The sequence below is a fragment of the Eriocheir sinensis genome, chromosome 30, assembly GCF_024679095.1.
Source record: "Eriocheir sinensis breed Jianghai 21 chromosome 30, ASM2467909v1, whole genome shotgun sequence".
NCBI classification, from domain to species: Eukaryota; Metazoa; Arthropoda; class Malacostraca; order Decapoda; family Varunidae; genus Eriocheir; species Eriocheir sinensis.
Window position 1 is genome coordinate 15,947,707 of NC_066538.1, and position 17,155 is coordinate 15,964,861.

The window sequence follows — 17,155 nt, forward strand, 5'->3', positions numbered from 1 at the left end:
CCTTCTTCCTCCCCAAACAGAGATTAGGTATGCCAAACACTTCACCAGCCCCTGCCTCACCTCCTTCCTTCCCAAACAGAGATTAGGTATGCCAAACACTTCACCAGCCCTTGCCTCACCTCCTTCATCCTCCCCAAACAGAGATTAGGTATGCCAAACACTTCACCAGCCCTTGCCTCACCTCCTTCCTCCCCAAACAGAGATTAGGTATGCCAAACACTTCACCAGCCCTTGCCTCACCTCCTTCCTCCCCAAACAGAGATTAGGTATGCCAAACACTTCACCAGCCCTTGCCTCACCTTCCTCCTCCCCAAACAGAGATTAGGTATGCCAAACACTTCACCAGCCCTTGCCTCACCTCCTTCATCCTCCCCAAAGAGAGATTAGGTATGCCAAACACTTCACCAGCTCTTGCCTCACCTCCTTCCTCCCCAAACAGAGATTAGGTATGCCAAACACTTCACCAGCCCTTGCCTCACCTCTTTCTTCCTCCCCAAACAGAGATTAGGTGTGCCAAACACTGCAGCGGCCCTTGCCTCACCTCTTTCTTCCTCCCCAAACAGAGATTAGGTTTGCCAAACACTTCATCAGCCCTTGCCTCACCTCCTTCATCCACCCCAAACAGATTAGGTATGCCAAACACTTCACCAGCCCTTGCCTCACCTCCTCCTTCCTCCCCAAACAGAGATTAGGTATGCCAAACACTTCACCAGCCCTTGCCTCACCTCCTTCCTCCCCAAACAGAGATTAGGTATGCCAAACACTTCACCAGCCCTTGCCTCACCTCCTTCCTTCCCAAACAGAGATTAGGTATGCCAAACACTTCACCAGCCCTTGCCTCACCTCCTTCCTCCCCAAACAGAGATTAGGTATGCCAAACACTTCACCAGCCCTTGCCTCACCTTCCTCCTCCCCAAACAGAGATTAGGTATACCAAACACTTCACCAGCCCTTGCCTCACCTCCTTCCTCCCCAAACAGAGATTAGGTATACCAAACACTTCACCAGCCCTTGCCTCACCTTCCTCCTCCCCAAACAGAGATTAGGTATACCAAACACTTCACCAGCCCTTGCCTCACCTTCTTCCTCCCCAAACAGAGATTAGGTATGCCAAACACTTCACCAGCCCTTGCCTCACCTCCTTCCTCCCCAAACAGAGATTAGGTATGCCAAACACTTCACCAGCCCTTGCCTCACCTTCTTCCTCCCCAAACAGAGATTAGGTATGCCAAACACTTCACCAGCCCTTGCCTCACCTCCTTCCTCCCCAAACAGAGATTAGGTATGCCAAACACTTCACCAGCCCTTGCCTCACTTCCTTCCTCCCCAAACAGAGATTAGGTATGCCAAACACTTCACCAGCCCTTGCCTCACCTCCTCCTTCCTCCCCAAACAGAGATTAGGTATGCCAAACACTTCACCAGCCCTTGCCTCACCTCCTCCTTCCTCCCCAAACAGAGATTAGGTATGCCAAACACTTCACCAACCCTTGCCTCACCTCCTCCTTCCCAAACAGAGATTAGGTATGCCAAACACTTCACCAGCCCTTGCCTCACCTTCTTCCTCCCCACACAGAGATTAGGTATGCCAAACACTTCACCAGCCCTTGCTTCACCTCCTTCCTCCCCAAAGAGAGATTAGGTATACCAAACACTTCACCAGCCCTTGCTTCACCTCCTTCATCCACCCCAAAGAGAGATTAGGTATGCCAAACACTTCACCAGCCCTTGCCTCACCTTCTTCCTCCCCACACAGAGTGACCTGGTGTCCTTCTACTACCTGTGGAAGAAGACCCCCGCGGCGGCCGGCCATCGCCCTCACCGCCGCCACCGTCGCCAGAACGTGCTGCGGCGGATACGTACGCCACGGGCCCAGCGCAACACTGGCCCCAGCGACCCCTTGGACCCCTCTTCCGCCTCCGAGAAGGATGACGACTCGGATGACTCAGACTCCAAGGACCGCCAAGGCTACCACTGCCGCCATTGTTACACCACCTGTGAGTCACAATGCTGCCTGTAATGACTTTGTTACTACTGCTTATTTCTCTGTCTCAGTTTTATTCATGCTGCTTCCCTTTCTCTCCAGCAGTGAATGGGTGCCAGGTATTAATCGGGGGTTGTGTCCCGTCTCCTGGGATCTGTTCTCTTCTATAGTTCCTTCCCCTTCTGTCTCTCTCCGGCATATGACCACAGATGTTGCGCCGACTAAACGAAACTTTCCAAACTTTTTCCCTTTCTCTTTTCGCTGTCTCATCTACAGAACCAAATCCTTTTCCTGTTGCTAACTGTATAATGGCTTTACTACTACTACTGTACTTATTTCTATCTCTGTTTTATTCATGCTGCCTCTCCTCTTTTCACTGTCTCACCTACAGAACCAAATTATTTTCCTAGTCCTTCTCCTGCTTATCTTTGGTGCATTGTTTCCCACATCCATGTTTTAAAAGATTCCCATTCATGAATTTTCTCCAATACACTTCAATAAAAAAGTTCCTTTGCCTTAAGAAAAAAGTGGACTAAGACAAGATTGAACTGAGCGTATTACTCCCTTGCAGCCTCACGTGACTGGCACCACGCGGGGAAGGACAAACAACTGCTGTGTTACGAGTGCCGAATTCACTTCAAGCGCTACGGCGACCTGCCCGTCATCACCAACCCCAGAGAACCCCCACCAGGCTCAGGGCGACCACCACCTACACCCACCGAGGAGGACCTGCGGATGAGGACACGCACCCGGTCCAAGGAGATCACCACCCGCCACCGTGCCGCCCGCCGGTCTCGTGCCAACACCCCGGACATCACCGACGAGTGCCCCACGCCTGACCGCAGGACCCCGGACCGCCGCACACCCGACAGACGCACGGCGCGGCTGTCCTCATCACCCGCCCCGAAGAAGGTGAGCGGCGGATGAAAAATAGGAGATAGTATGATCATGAATGGAAGAAAGGGATGCATGTAGATAACTGAGTGAATAAAATAGTGTGCCTTAGGATGAAACACAGACTCACCCAACACATCTTCCTTTCAGGTGGAGGATAAGAACCCACGGGTGAAGCGTGCGATGGGCTCAGACGACGCCTCGGGCTCGTCCACACCCAGCAAGAGGAGGCGGAACGGTGGTGATGTAAGTTTGAATGTCTTATACTGTCATGGGGAAGGCCAGTATTGTATTCATCCACCCACTGAACACACACACATACACTCAGATATCAGGTGTTGTATTGCCCCTCCCCAATGCACACAAACACACATACAAATATCTGTCTAGTCTCATCATGTCTGTTCTCTTTAAACTCCATACTTTCTCCTTGACTGTCATATGTTAACCCAGTAGCAGCGACGGGCCAAATTTGTGGCTTTACCGTGTAGCAGCGACGGGCCATGATATAAACCCTCCCAAAATAGATGATACATAATCTGATCACAAATGCTTTGATATATATTATGAAATGGTTTGTGTGAGGGGTGATTTTTTCTCGTTTTTCTCGCTTGGAGGGACCATTAACAAACAGGATCCCCGCTGCTACTGGGTTAATTGTCACTCACAAGGACGCAAGATCACAGGAAGCTAATCATTTTACATAAGACAGCTCATCCATTCATGTGTTTAACCTCCATTTAAAACGTTCTCTGGATGTTACGTGAATCCTTACTGAGCCAATCATCAAATATGCACGTTACATGATGCCCCCAAAACCCTGAGCCAGTTAGCTGTGAGTGAGAGAAACAGCCTGCTTTGGTTATGTGACCCTGGTAATGTAAAGTGTTGGGGTGAGAATGAGTTGGCTGTAATGCTTGAAGAATTGAAAGATATTTAGTGAGACATCAACGGTCTTGGTGATGGTAACTTTTAGTGAATGCGATCCCACTTCCTGCCGTTCTCCTTGTGCCTGAACTCGTCTGGCATACCTGTTGCTGTGGGTCCTAATCTTTTTCCAGTGTTGCATCATTACCATCCCCGTTGTCAATCCCCATAGCCTGTTATATTGCTCACCCTGGCTACACCTGTCCGCTGCAATTGGCACGGATTTTGCCTTCACTGGTAGCCTGGTAACATGTACTCCCAGGTCTATCTCTGCCTCTGTGGTGGATAGTGGAGTGTTTCCCATGTGGTATTGGTGTGCTGGATATCCCCTCCCAAGGTGCAGGACTTTACATATTTCTTCATTGAATTGTAGCAGCCACTTTTTGTTCCATTCCTGTAGCTTGGTGATGTCTTCTTGTAGGAAATCCACATTCAAGGGGTTAACCATTTATCCTGCTCACCCTGGCTACTGGCGATGGGGCAGGATATTGATGGTGATATTTATTGATAGATGGAGTGTTAACATGCGTCTTTGTCTCCCACAGATGTCCGGGTTAAGTACTGAAGAGAGTTCTGATGAGGGTGATGGAGGTAGTGGTGACCCCAGCTCCCCCTCACCCATGAACCCCTCTACCCCCACCCCCCAGCTGTTACCAGTGTCCACCCCCCAGGCCCCAGAAGCCCCCATCTCCTCCCCTGCCCCCCAGCCTCCCTCCAACCCCACCACCACTGCCACGATCACCACCACCACCACGCCCACCACCACTGCCAGCACTTCTCCCCCTCCCCCGTCCCCCATGTCCCTACCCCCAGTTGCCCCCCCAGTGTCCTCCACGATCACCACCACCACCAGCACCTCCACCACCACCACCTCCAGCCCAGCCATCACCACCACTGCCACCTCCTTGTCCTCAGTCACAGTCTCCATGCCTTCTGCTTCCCCCGTCTCCTCCATCCCCTCTGCCCCCGCCCCCGCCTCTCCTCCACACCCCACCACCTCCTCTCACCTGCTGCCCCACTCCTCGGCGGCCTCCTCCTCCCCTGCCCCAGCGCCCAAGCCCCGACAACTGGTGCCTCCAGGGTCCCTGTGGTCCATCATGCCTGGCTCCCCCGCCCCAGCCACCACCACCACTTCCGCCCCCATGGCCCCAGCCGCACAGGTTAACCCCACCTGGAGCAGTGTGGTGCAGACCCCGCTGGCCTCCACTGCCATGCCCCGGCTGTCCCCTGGCGGCCCTGTGCCCCCCCCTCCCCCGGCACACAGTGGCTCGGCGATCCAGCCCCAGGTGATCACCCGCATCTCCTCTGCCCCGCCCCCTCCGCCTGCCCAGCAGCCCCCACTCTCCACCCCAGGCAAACCTCTGTCAGGACCTCCCAGCATTCCCATAAGTGGGGCGGGGATGCATGGACCCGGGATGGGGCGGCCGGGGATGGCAGGTGTGCGGATGGTGCCCCAGTCTGTGCCCCCCGCCAGCCCCCGCACCTCAGCCCTCACGGTGGTGGCTCCTGTGGCCTCTGTGGGCTCTGCCCCGCCCGTCACTGCCGCCCCCACCCCACTGCGCCCTGGCACCAGCATGGAGGACCGGGGCTCAGTGGTGCGGGCCCCTGTCAGCAGCGTGCCCCACAGTGTGCTGGCCCCGCAGGCTGCCCCACCACACTCAGCCCCAGCCCCTGGCCCTCCCCCTGCTCTGCATGACAAGCCCCCCAAGGTGAAGACAGAGGCAGACATGGTGAGGTACCCCCCTGGGCTCCACCACCCCGGCCTCAGGCCACCACCCACCTCCATTCACGGCCATCCCCCTGCCCCGCCCCCCTCACACCACCCCCCACCCACCAGCCAGCCTCCTGCCCCAACCAGCACGGCCCCGCTCTCCCTGGCCTGCACCAGCAGCAGCAGCATCAGTGGCCTGCCCAGCGGCTACCCTGCCACCGTAGGGGCCGGGGCAGCAGCAGTGTCCAGGCCGCCACTGATGACCAGCAGTGGCATGCTGCCCTACCCGCCCCCCGCTGGCCTCATCAAGCCAGAGCAGATCAAGAGGGAGGCCGAGCCGCCCTACAGGCCAGACAAGATCAAGTACGAGCCTTCCTCTGGGCCGCCCGCCGCACACCACCCCGCCCCTGCCCCCGCCCCGCCGCCCCTGCCTGAGCCCTTCAAGATGGAGGTGCCCAAGGTGGAGCCTAAGCTGGAGATCAAGCAGGAGCGCGGCGACCGCCCGGAGATCATCGCTGAGATCAAGTCAGAGCCCCGCCACGAACCCCCCAAGCCCCCACCCATCACCATGCCCCCGGGCCTGACCCCCGGCAGCCTGGGCTCCCTGCCCGTCAACCTCTGCATCCCCGGCTACCCCTACCCCTACGCTGCAGTGGCGGGCTACGGCTACCCCCTGCCCTTGCACTACTACCCCACCCCCACCCATCCCCGCACCACTGCCTCCACCATCCACAGACCCCAGTCCCCCTCCCAGCGCCCTGGCAGCAGCGGCGGCTCCTCCGGCCCGCCCTCCATCGCCTCCAGCCGCGCCTCACCCCCCACACCCTCCTTCACCTCCACCGGCTCCTCCGCCACCGTCACCACCTCCTCCACCACCACCAAGCCTTCCACCATCCCCGGTGCTTACGCTCCGCCTCACCTCGGCCCCGCCATGTACGGGGGGCGGCCAGGGGTGCCCCCCCACCTCTCCTCCCCTGGCAAGCTGCCCACTAGTCAGCCAGCACAGGCCCCGCCCGGGGTAAGGCCGCCCGGCCCCGCCGTGGGTCTTCCAGGCATGTCGCCGGGACTGCCCCCCGGGATGCCTCCAGGTCTGTCAACTGCCTCGGGGGGGCCGGCACCCCTGCCCACGCCCCCTGCTGCTCACACGGGGCCGGTGGTGAAGCCCCCCAGCATGCCTGTCAACTTGAGTCAGTCCTCCAGTGGACCCCCGGCCAGCCAGCCCCCCACCACTCAGGCCCTGCCTGCCACCGTGCCCCCCAGCCATCCATCCTACCCGGGGGGCCCCACCTCCACCCTGGGCCCCGCCGCACCCCAGCACGATGAGGAGCACGACGACGGCGACGATGACTTGCCGATGCACAGAGAACCCTCGCCAGAACCCAAGATTGAAGACTCAGAGTTCCACCGCTCAGAGAGTGCCATGTGAGTGTGTGTGTGTGTGTGTGTGTGTGTGTGTGTGTGTGTGTGTGTGTGTGTGTTATCACATGCAAACAGTGTATGTCGGGGAGAGGCTGAGATACACAATGAGATCTTTGTTGTCGCCTGAACATGAGATGGGAAGGACAAAAGGCTTTTGCATTATTGTATTATTATTATTATTATTATTATTAACTTGCATTATTGTAAATTACAGAGGTTAGGACAAATCCCTTGCCCTCACAGGCTCACACACTTTTTTCCTCGCCAGTTTCCTTCGTCACTGGAACCGCGGAGAGTTCAACTCCTGCACCCGGACGGACCTGACCTTCAAGCCCGTGCCCAACAGCCAGCTGGCCAGGAAGAGAGAGGAGCGGCTCAGGAAGCAGGCAGAGAAGGAGCGCGAGGAGAGGGAGAAAGTGCAGGTGTGTGGACGATGGAGAGGGAGAATTATTAGAAGTGATAGAAAAATAGTTAAGGGGAGCTGTTGTAAAGGTTATCAATGAACTCTCACTGGATTGGAGTGCAGAGAGATAACATGCCGGGGAAGAGGAGCTGGACTAAGGTAAATCAAATGTGTAGAGGAAGAGGAGGAGGAGGAGCAGAGAAGTAACTCAAGAGAGACTTCAAGGAGAGGTTTTTTTTTTTTTTTTTTTTTTTTTTTTTACAACAAAGGAGACAGCTCAAGGGCACAAAAAAAGGAAACAACAATAAATAAAAAAAATGCCCGCTACTTACTTGCTCCTAAAAAAAAAAAAATCCAAAGAGGTGGCCAAAAGGGAGGTCAATTTCAAAGGAACACAAAGAAACACAAAGGAAGCACAAACAACAGCAGACCCGCTGGTCCTTACGAGGTTGTTTGTTCGGGAGGAGTGGATGGAAGACGAAGATGTGAGGGGAGGGAGAGGCCTTACTTCACTGTCACTCACTTTCCTCACCCATGTCTGCTCATCCAGGGCTCTGTTTGGGTCTATATCAAATTTTAACTTTCCTTTGATGCCCTTTTCATAGATCTCAATAATAATAATAAGAAGATATTGCAAGTTTTTTGAGACTAATGAATGTGATTTGAAATGAAAATTGGGTCAGACAGAAACAAACCAGATATGTAACAGAGGAAAGGTTTGATTAGCAAGCTGAAACAAAGCATTAGGAGAGGGAGAACATTTAGGTCGGCACAATAAGACACTTTCGGTTCTCACATCAGCTATTTCTAAAGGTCAAAGAGAGGATCAGTCGGGTTCTAATAAGTATTTCTTTACATTCACGACACAGAAGAAGGGTCAAACTACCACCAGGGCCATAAAACTACTCCTGGAAATGCCCACAACTCCTACGAAAGCCTTGTCAAATATCTGTACTTGGGCGACAAAATGTTTAGTAATATGGCCCATAGCCTTGTGGTGGACTGATAACAATGACTAGAATGGGCTGAGCAGATGTGTGAGAGAGGAGAGGATGGAGAAGCAGACTGGGAGGAAATATATCAAGAGGAACAGAGCGTAGGTTATGAGATTAAAGGTCAAGAGGATAAACAGATGTGTGGGATAGAAGAGGTAGGAGAAGGAGACTTAGTGGAAGGAGAGGGAGGAAGTACATGACGGAGATTGATAGAGGTGTCAGAAGATGCATAGAAGATAGATAGGAAGATGGAGAGAGTAAGTTGTGGGGGGTTGATGGAAATGATGGGGAGGGAAGCAATGTTTAGGTAGACAGAAAAAGAGACTATACAGCTTGTTGGAGATTGACAGAAGGGATGTATTGTGGAGAAAGGAAAGAATGAACATAGAAAGAGAGAAAGAGAGTGTGCAGATGGTGGAAGGCTGACAGGGGGATGTGTTAGGAAGGGAAGCAATGATTAGGTAGACAGAAAAAGAGAGACTATACAGCTTGTTGGAGATTGACAGAAGGGATATATTGTGGAGAAAGGAAAGAATGAACGTAGAAAGAGGGAGAGAGTGTGCAGATGGCGGAAGACTGGCAGAAGCGATGCGTTGGGAAGGAAGCAAAGAAGTAGACTTTAAAAGAAACAGTGTACAAGTCGTTGGAGATTGACAGAAGGGGATGTGTCGAGGAGGAAGGTGCTGGGAAAGGAAGGAGAGAAGGAACGCAGGAAGAGAGAAAGTGTACAGGCTGTTATAGAGTGACGAAAGGGATACATTGGGGAGGTAAATGCTGGGAAAGGAAACAGAGAATAACACATTTAAAGAGACACTTCACAGGTGGTTGCAGACTAACAGAAGGGATGTATTAGTGGGGAAGAGACTGGGGAAGGAACACAGAAAGAGGGACAGTGTAACGATTATAGTAGAATGACAGTACGGATGTATAGGAGAGGAAGAGGGTGGGAAAGGAAGCAAAGAAGGAACGCAGATAGAGAGAAAAAGATGTAGCTTGTAGTGTTGGGCGGGGCTCGAACCCAGGTCTTCCAGGCGGCCGGGACTGCATGCTAACCACTCAGCCACCACCACTAAGTCACGAAACACTTACCAACTGAACTTGAGTATAGAGGATTTGAATTAAGCTCTTGTTTCCCTATGCCTGCCCTCCCCCCTGTTCCGGTATCTGATCTGTGCCCCCCCACCAGCAGAGGAAGGCCAGCAGCAGCACCCCAGACAAGAGGGAGACACCCAAGCCCTCCAGCTCAGGCGAGGGCAGCTCCCTGTACGACCGCATGCAGCCCAGGAACCCCGTCGACACCCCGGCCCTCTCCAGACTGGGGTAGGTGTGCCGGAGTGTGTTGCCTGGAGTGGAAATTCTTCTTCTGCTTCTTCTTCTTTGTTTAGTCCATCTCTCCTTTTTTGGGGTGGAGTTGTGATGATCCTCCTCCATCTTGCTTGGTCTAGATGTAATTCTTCCTCTATTTTTCACGCTTCCAAGTCCTGTGTCGCTTTTCCTCTCCATGCTCTCCTTGGTCTTTCAACTGGTCTTTCAACTGGTCTTTTATCTGGTCGGACTTGTGTTGATCCTCCTCCATTTTCCTTGGTCCAGTGCTAATCCTTCCTCTATTTCTAACACTTATAACACCATTTCTAACACTTATAACACCATTTTCTAACACTTATAACACCATTTCTAACACTTATAACACCATCTTCCTGGGTCCAGTGCTAATCCTTCCTCTATTTCCAACACCTCCAAATCCTGTGCTGCTCTCCCTCTCCGTGTTCTCCGTGGTATTCCAACTGGTCTCCTTCCAGCTACCTCCGTTTCCTCCACCGTCCTCAGCACTGCCCTCTGTCTCTCTTCTCACATGTACAAACTGTTTCTTTTATTAAGATTTTTTATCATTTTTGTGTTTGCTATTTGTCAGCCTTAACCCTTGTGTGATGTGGGCATATATTTACTGTGATGCCTTTTTGTGTCTCCCTCCTTGGCCCGTGCTGGTGTGCAAAGGGTATATGGTAAATTTTCTTTAGTTTTGTTTTCAATTTTCAACTCCTAAGGCTCTGAGCAGGAGGAGGCATATCTTAGCCCAAGCAGAAGAGATGGTTACTCAGTCTCATTGGTTTTACTTGTATGACCATCAGAGATAACTGTCATTTACCTAGTTACCTTGTGTTTGCATATAGAGCTCCAATATACAAGATTTGAGCTAGGTTAGTGTTGTCCTGTCTTCATATCTGTTTTTGTTCACCTTTGTGTGTGTGTGTTCTTTATTCTTTTACAACAAAGGAAGTAGCTAAAGGGCAAAACAAAAACAAAAACAAAAAGCGTGCTAAGTACTGCTCCTGTAAAAGAAAAAAGAATGAGTACCCAGAAGAGAGGGGAAGGAAGTGTGTGTGTGTGTGTGTTTTCTAAGGATGTTGATGTCAGTTTCCCCCACAGGGAGTATGCGAGGTCCCCGGCTGGGCTGTCACCAGGTGCAGGGCGCCCCCCCGGCCTCGGCCTCCCGTCGGGGTTGGGTGGAGGGCCTCCCCCTGGCCTGGACCTGCTCCACTATGGCAGCATGCTGTACCCGCCGGCCTCCCAGGAGCGCATGGAGCTGGAGGCAGCGCGAGAGCGGGAGCTGCGGGAGCTAAGGGACCGTGAGCTGACCGACCGCATCAAGCAGGAGATGCTCAAGCGGCCCCTCAACCCCGCCGACCCCGCCTACCCCCACGGCCTGTCCCCGCACTGGCTCAGCGGGACGCGCTTCCCCACGCTGCCTCCACCTGTCACCCTGGGCTCCGGGTTCCCCCACAGCCACCCCCTCTACGCCCCGAGCCCCTCCGTGTCCTCCGCCATGATCGCCAACGAGAGGGACCGACTGGAGCGCCTCGGTGAGTACCCTCGCTGCCCTCTTGCCGCTCCCTCCCTCTGTAGCACTTCTGTAGGACCTTTGCATCATGATGGAGCATGGAGGCAGGACAATGGTAATCTCTCCCTTCCTCTCTGTCTCTCTATCTCCTGTCCCTTGAGCTCACTCCATGTCTGCCTCCCCTTCTGTCTCGTCTCCTCGTCCACCTTCTCCTCCTTCCTGTGTACCAGTCTGGGTTGCACAGTGACAGCGTGTGGTGGGAGGCGCCGTGCTGTGTGGGCTGTGTGGGGTGTGTGGGGGTGCCGTGCGTCGCTCAGGGGGGCCGTGTGTGTGTGCGTGTGTGTGTGTAGTGTTCTGGCAGTCCCTCGATGTCCCGCTTTACCTTCCAGCCCATTGGTTATGTTCCGATATTATGCCACAATGAACAACAATGTGACCTGTTGAAGTCCTGTCTTTATTGTTTGATATCTCTCTCGTCTCACTCTCGTCTCTCTCACTGTCCTTTGTATCATAGTATTCTCTCTTTAATAATCTCTGTGTGTGCTGTGATTTGATGGGTGTGATCACATGACATTCAGTAATTGCCACAGCCTACTACTCCTTCTCGTCCCCCTCATCCTCATCCTCCAAATCCTACCCATCCACCTCTCCCTCCTTACATGGGTGGAGAAGGCATGTGATAGGGGCAGGGGGACACCACCATCACCACATCCACCTCCACATTCACCTCCACACACCCACCCATCCACCATATTCATAGCATCCGGGAGATAGGGAAAATAATGCTGGTGTAGTTTGTGATAGGGACGAAACACCACCACCATCATCACCACCATCCACCCATCGATCACAAGACGACACCATTGCCTTCCACACCCATCTAACTATCCATGCAAACACTCACACACACACACACACACACACACACACACACACTCATCCATTCACCAGTTAGCCATAAAGAAACATAAAACGTATCTCAAGAAACCCGGCCAACCATCCCTTCCTCCTCCCGTATATTGTTAGGTCCAAATCCCCCATTTTTAAGCATCTCAGCGGCCCAGTTCGCCCATTTTAAAAGCCTCTCGTGGAAGTTGCTTGGGCTTTCATGGACTGTGTGATAGTTTTACATGACGTTTACATCAGTGAGAAAAACACCCATGAAATCCTGGTAAACCTTCTCTGTGGCGTTGGGAAATGGTTGTATTGGGAGCCTGATGCTTTTAAAAATGTGGACCTTAGTACGAGCAGCTCATCCCAATAGCAGATGTGTTCCCTTGTCCCTCCAAAACCTCCCCTTTGTAGCAGCTGTGTTCCCTGTTGTACCCTCAGACCTGTCCCATATAGCAGCTGCCCCCATCTTATTGTCCCCTTCAAAACCTCTCCCTTTGTAGCAGCTGTGTTCCCTTGTTGTACCCTCAAGACCTGTCCCTTATAGCAGCTGTCCCCATCTTATTGTCCCCTTCAAAACCTCCCCCTTGTAGCAGCTGTCCCCTTGTTGTACCCTCAAGACCTGCCCCATATAGCAGCTGTCCCCATCTTATTGTCCCCTTCAAAACCTCCCCCTTGTAGCAGCTGTGTTCCCTGTTGTACCCTCAAGACCTGCCCCATATAGCAGCTGTGTCCCCATCTTATTGTCCCCTTCAAAACCTCCCCCTTTGTAGCAGCTGTGTCCCCTGTTGTACCCTCAGACCTGCCCCATATAGCAGCTGTGTCCCCATCTTATTGTCCCCTTCAAAACCTCCCCCTTGTAGCAGCTGTGTTCCCTGTTGTACCCTCAAGACCTGCCCCATATAGCAGCTGTCCCCATCTTATTGTCCCCTTCAAAACCTCCCCCTTTGTACCAGCTGTGTTCCCTTGTTGTACCCTCAAGACCTGTCCCATATAGCAGCTGTCCCCATCTTATTGTCCCCTTCAAGACCTCCCCCTTGTACCAGCTGTGTCCCCTTGTTGTACCCCGAGACCTGCCCCATATAGCAGCTGTCCCCATCTTATTGTCCCCTTCAAGACCTCTCCCTTTTAGCAGCTGTCCCCTTGTTATCATCCCCCCTTTGTAGCAGCTGTGGCCCCTGTGTCCCTTTTAAGATCCCCCTTATAGCAGCTGTGTCCCCTTTAACTGTGTAGAACCTTGACCCTTCACTAACTATCCCCTTGAGTACATTGCCATCCTAGCAGTGGGTACCCTTCTCACCAGCCCATGTACCTGTGTTTATGTGGCCCCCTTCCCACCTGTGTAGCTGTGTTAGGCCCCATCACTGGTCCCTACAACAGCACCTCTGGCAGTTGACTCTCACCTCTCCCTGTGATATCACCTGTGTTGTCTGGTCCCTTCCTCACCTGTACTGTAGCAGCTGTTGGCCCTCACCTGTGTAGTGTTTGTGCCCCCTTGTAGGCCCTGTGTAGCCTCTGTCCTCCCTCCCGTGCAGTGCTGTAGTCGCCCCACAAACACCTCTGTATCAGCTCCCCCCCCCTTGTAGTAGTGGTGTCATATGCCCCGTGTAGCAGCTATCCCTCCCCCCCTGCCCCCTGTGCCCCTGTCGCTAGCACACACGGAGCGTCAGCGAGACACAGGCGTTGTTGACCCATGATGTGTTGTGTGCAGGGTTGCCAGCCACCACCCTGGGCCTGACCGTGGCCGCTCCCCCCTCGGAGAACCCCCTGAGTGTGTCCTCGGTCGAGCGTCTTGCCCTGGCTGACCACATGCATCGGCTGCAGATGTTCAACGAAGTTCATGCCCATACTCACTCCCACGCCCACACCCACCTGCACCTTCACCCAGGAGGTATGCAGCCCCCCAGCCCACCCACCACCTGCCCCCCTCACCCAGACACAGCCCCACCCGCCCCACACGCCCTCCCCAATACTCACTCCCATGCCCATTTCCACATGCACCCACACCCAGGAGGTACACAGCACCCCAGTCCGCCCTTCCCCGCCCTCCCCCCCCCCTCCCCCCCTACACCTCCACGTGCCACCCCCAGTTGAGTGTGCGTGCATGTGTGCGTGTGTATATGTGCACGTCGGGGCATCCTTGGCTGCCCTGCTGGTGCGCCACTACACACATGCACTGCCCTTCCCCTCCCGGCCAAGTTTGACTCCCTAAGACTGTTGCGTTACGCCATACACGCAGCACAGCCACAGCAGCAGCAGCAGCAGCAGCAGTAGCTTCCCTCAGCCCTTTAGCCAAGAGCCTGCGCTCCTCCTCCTTCTCCTCCTCCATCTCCTCCCATCTTGGCATCCCTCTGGCCCCTTCCCTCCCTCCCTCCCTCCCTTCCCTGAGTGTTCCGCTCCTTGCCATGCTTTCCTGTCTGTCTTGTGATGGCGTGCATGTCTCTCTTGAGTTGCTTGGGTGCTCCTGTTCTGCATGTGGCGCGCTTTGCACGGCTCACCCGCCAGACAGCTGTTTTCAGAGCCTCAGCGCACAAGGTAGACACCATAGAGGTTGTGGGTCTTGCTGATGTGCCTTTAATCTTAAGGATTGCTTTTATCATTGCCTATATTAAAGTTCATGGAGCAGAGGTCACTACTCAAAACAAAGAATTGTCTCTATCTTATTAATACCCAATGCATAGACTTATGGCTGATAGACTTGATACACAATCTTTCATTGTAAATCTGATCATTCTTGTTTCTTTTTTCAGCTGCAGCAGCAGCAGCAGCAGCTGGATACCCTCCCCGGCCCCTGATGCGGCCGGGTGACCCCTCACCCCACCAGCTGCCCCCTGGCTACCCCCCTCAGAGCCACCACGCCCTGCTGGGGCGGCCCTACGAGGAGCTGGCACACGTAAGGCAACCCTTTGTTTTGTTGGCTGGCTGCTGCTCATGGCGGAGGAGTGGCAGTGGTGGGTGAGGCAGCACCGCCGGCCCAGGGGAGGCAGCAGCCTTGGCCGCCACCTTGGGGCCTAGCCTTCCTCCTCCTCTGGGCTGCTCCTTGTTGTCTGCCCACTGCTGCCACTCACTCCCTGGCTTTATACTCCCAACTTGTGGCCAGTCATGATAGTGTGTCATCTTGTCTGTCCTGAGTGAGCCCCCACCACCACCCACCCCTTGGACAGGGAACAGCACCACCACCATGCCAGTGGTGGTGGTGCTGCTGGTGGTGGTGGTGAGAGTTATGGAGGACAGGCAGACATTTATTTACCCTTTTAAGCCATTAATAGCCTAGCTACGCCTGCTGCCTTGATAAACGCCTCTTGCACCAGAGCGCTGGGTGTCCTGCTTCTCGCTCAGCCTTATGGGACCAGTGGGCAGTGAGGTTGCCACGTCTGCGTTCACCAAACCTTTCCTTGTTGTTGCAAATTAATCAGCAGTTCAATGAGGTATTATGTTACTGGTGTGACCAATAGACTGCACCAAATGTAGAGAACCTTTGCAACCTTTCTTTGTCCTTGCTAATTAATCAACTGTTGAATAAGGTATTATGTTGCTGGCGTGACCAACAAACAGTGCACTTAATGTAGAGAACCTTTGCAAGTGATCAGCTGTTTCTTGAGGCATTGTATCACTGGTGTGGCAGCAAGCACGGCACTGAGAGTAAGGAGAACACTTGATGTCATGTGTGGACTGCAGAAACAATGAAACAAGTCAATCTCATGTCTGACTATTTGCTACAACATACACAGCAGAATTTTTAAGCATGAGTGGATCAAAAATGTTTTCTCTATTTTGTATTTACCAGATGATGAAGTGTTTAGAAGGCCCACTGCGTGCAATTTATCCGGAACAAGTGAGGAAATGGAACCTTGAGTCCATCTCTGTTTTGTAGACCTTTCTGTCTTAGCTTGGCAGTACTTACACCCTGACCTGTGTGACCAGATGTACTGAGGCGGAGGAGGAGTGCTCTGCCCCACACGCTGCGCTGCACTCTCTTGGCGGAGGCGCACGGCAACTCAGAGCATCAAGCCTTTACCGATAGACAACACTTTTTTTTATTAGTAGTTGCGTTCAAGTGTCCAATGGAAACATTATAAGTGACTACCAAAATGAAGCACCTGATCTGTTGAACGGCATAGTATTTTTTTAAGTTTCGTTGCTAGTTTTGCTTTTTCATTTAATCTTTGGGACAGTGTTAACTAGAAATGTTGAATTACCCTAAAACTATTTGACCAACTGCCTAAACCTAGCACCTGACATTTTAAACGCCATAGTATTTTTAACAGTTTCATTGCTAGTTTTGCTTTTTCATTTAATCTTTGGGACAGTGTTAACTAGAAATGTTGAATTACCCTAAAACTACTTGACCAACTGCCTAAATCTAGCGCATGACATTTTAAACGTCATAGTATTTTTAACAGTTTCGTTGCTAGTTTTGCTTTTTCATTTAATCTTTGGGACAGTGTTAACTAGAAATGTTGAATTACCCTAAAACTATTTGACCAACTGCCTAAATCTAGTGCCTGACATTTTAAACATCATGGTATTTTAAATAGTTACGTGGATAGTTTTGCTTTTTTCCTTCCATCTTTGGGACGAGATAGACCTAGAGGTATTGGATTTACAGAGTTGACACCACAATCTCAGTCGTAATAACTGGAATAAAAAAAAAAGTGATACCCAGGCCAGAATTTACATATTTTATTAGTACTGATTAACAGTTACGTGGCTAGCTTGGCTTTTGAATACCATCTTTGGAACAGAGTTAGCCAGAAGTGTTGGATTTTCAGAGTTAAGTCAACATAACATATCACAAACTCACTCAAAAAATTCTATAAAAACAACAACAAAACCAATTAACCACACCTTAGAAAACAGGTAAAAAATGACCAGTCCGCCACATCTTTAGTTAATCAAGACTAATACGACATTTTAAAATTCAGGCGTAAATGTCACTCCGCCTTAATCAAACTCATCACGCTTGAAGATTTGTGTCCCGGTGATGATATTGATGATGCCGTCTACTCTGCGTAAAGGCTTGATGTGTACCGGTCACCACTGCCAGATTATCGTACTCCGAGCATCGTATTTATACCTATTTCCGACCCATA

General features: G+C 52.5%; 1 protein-coding gene across 12 annotated transcripts in view; it reads left to right on the forward strand.

The window, feature by feature from the left end:
• Positions 1–17,155, forward strand: part of LOC127005634 (arginine-glutamic acid dipeptide repeats protein-like) — a 48,594-nt gene that overhangs the window by 24,436 nt on the left and 7,003 nt on the right. For 5 of the 12 annotated variants that reach the window (XR_007758767.1, XR_007758766.1, XR_007758765.1 and 2 more), the window contains exons 11-20: positions 1,756–1,996; positions 2,555–2,895; positions 3,028–3,123; positions 4,350–6,937; positions 7,203–7,356; positions 9,519–9,652; positions 10,748–11,193; positions 13,774–13,953; positions 14,813–14,955; positions 15,850–15,897. Coding sequence is in view for 9 of the 12 variants with exons in the window: in XM_050874624.1 (XP_050730581.1) it covers positions 1,756–1,996; positions 2,555–2,895; positions 3,028–3,123; positions 4,350–6,937; positions 7,203–7,356; positions 9,519–9,652; positions 10,748–11,193; positions 13,774–13,953; positions 14,813–14,955; positions 15,850–15,897 (4,371 nt within the window). In the remaining 3 variants the exon portion in view is untranslated. The remainder of the gene's footprint in view (positions 1–1,755; positions 1,997–2,554; positions 2,896–3,027; positions 3,124–4,349; positions 6,938–7,202; positions 7,357–9,518; positions 9,653–10,747; positions 11,194–13,773; positions 13,954–14,812; positions 14,956–15,849; positions 15,898–17,155) is intronic. The other 7 variants (XM_050874631.1, XM_050874633.1, XM_050874627.1 and 4 more) reach the window with 6 other exon arrangements.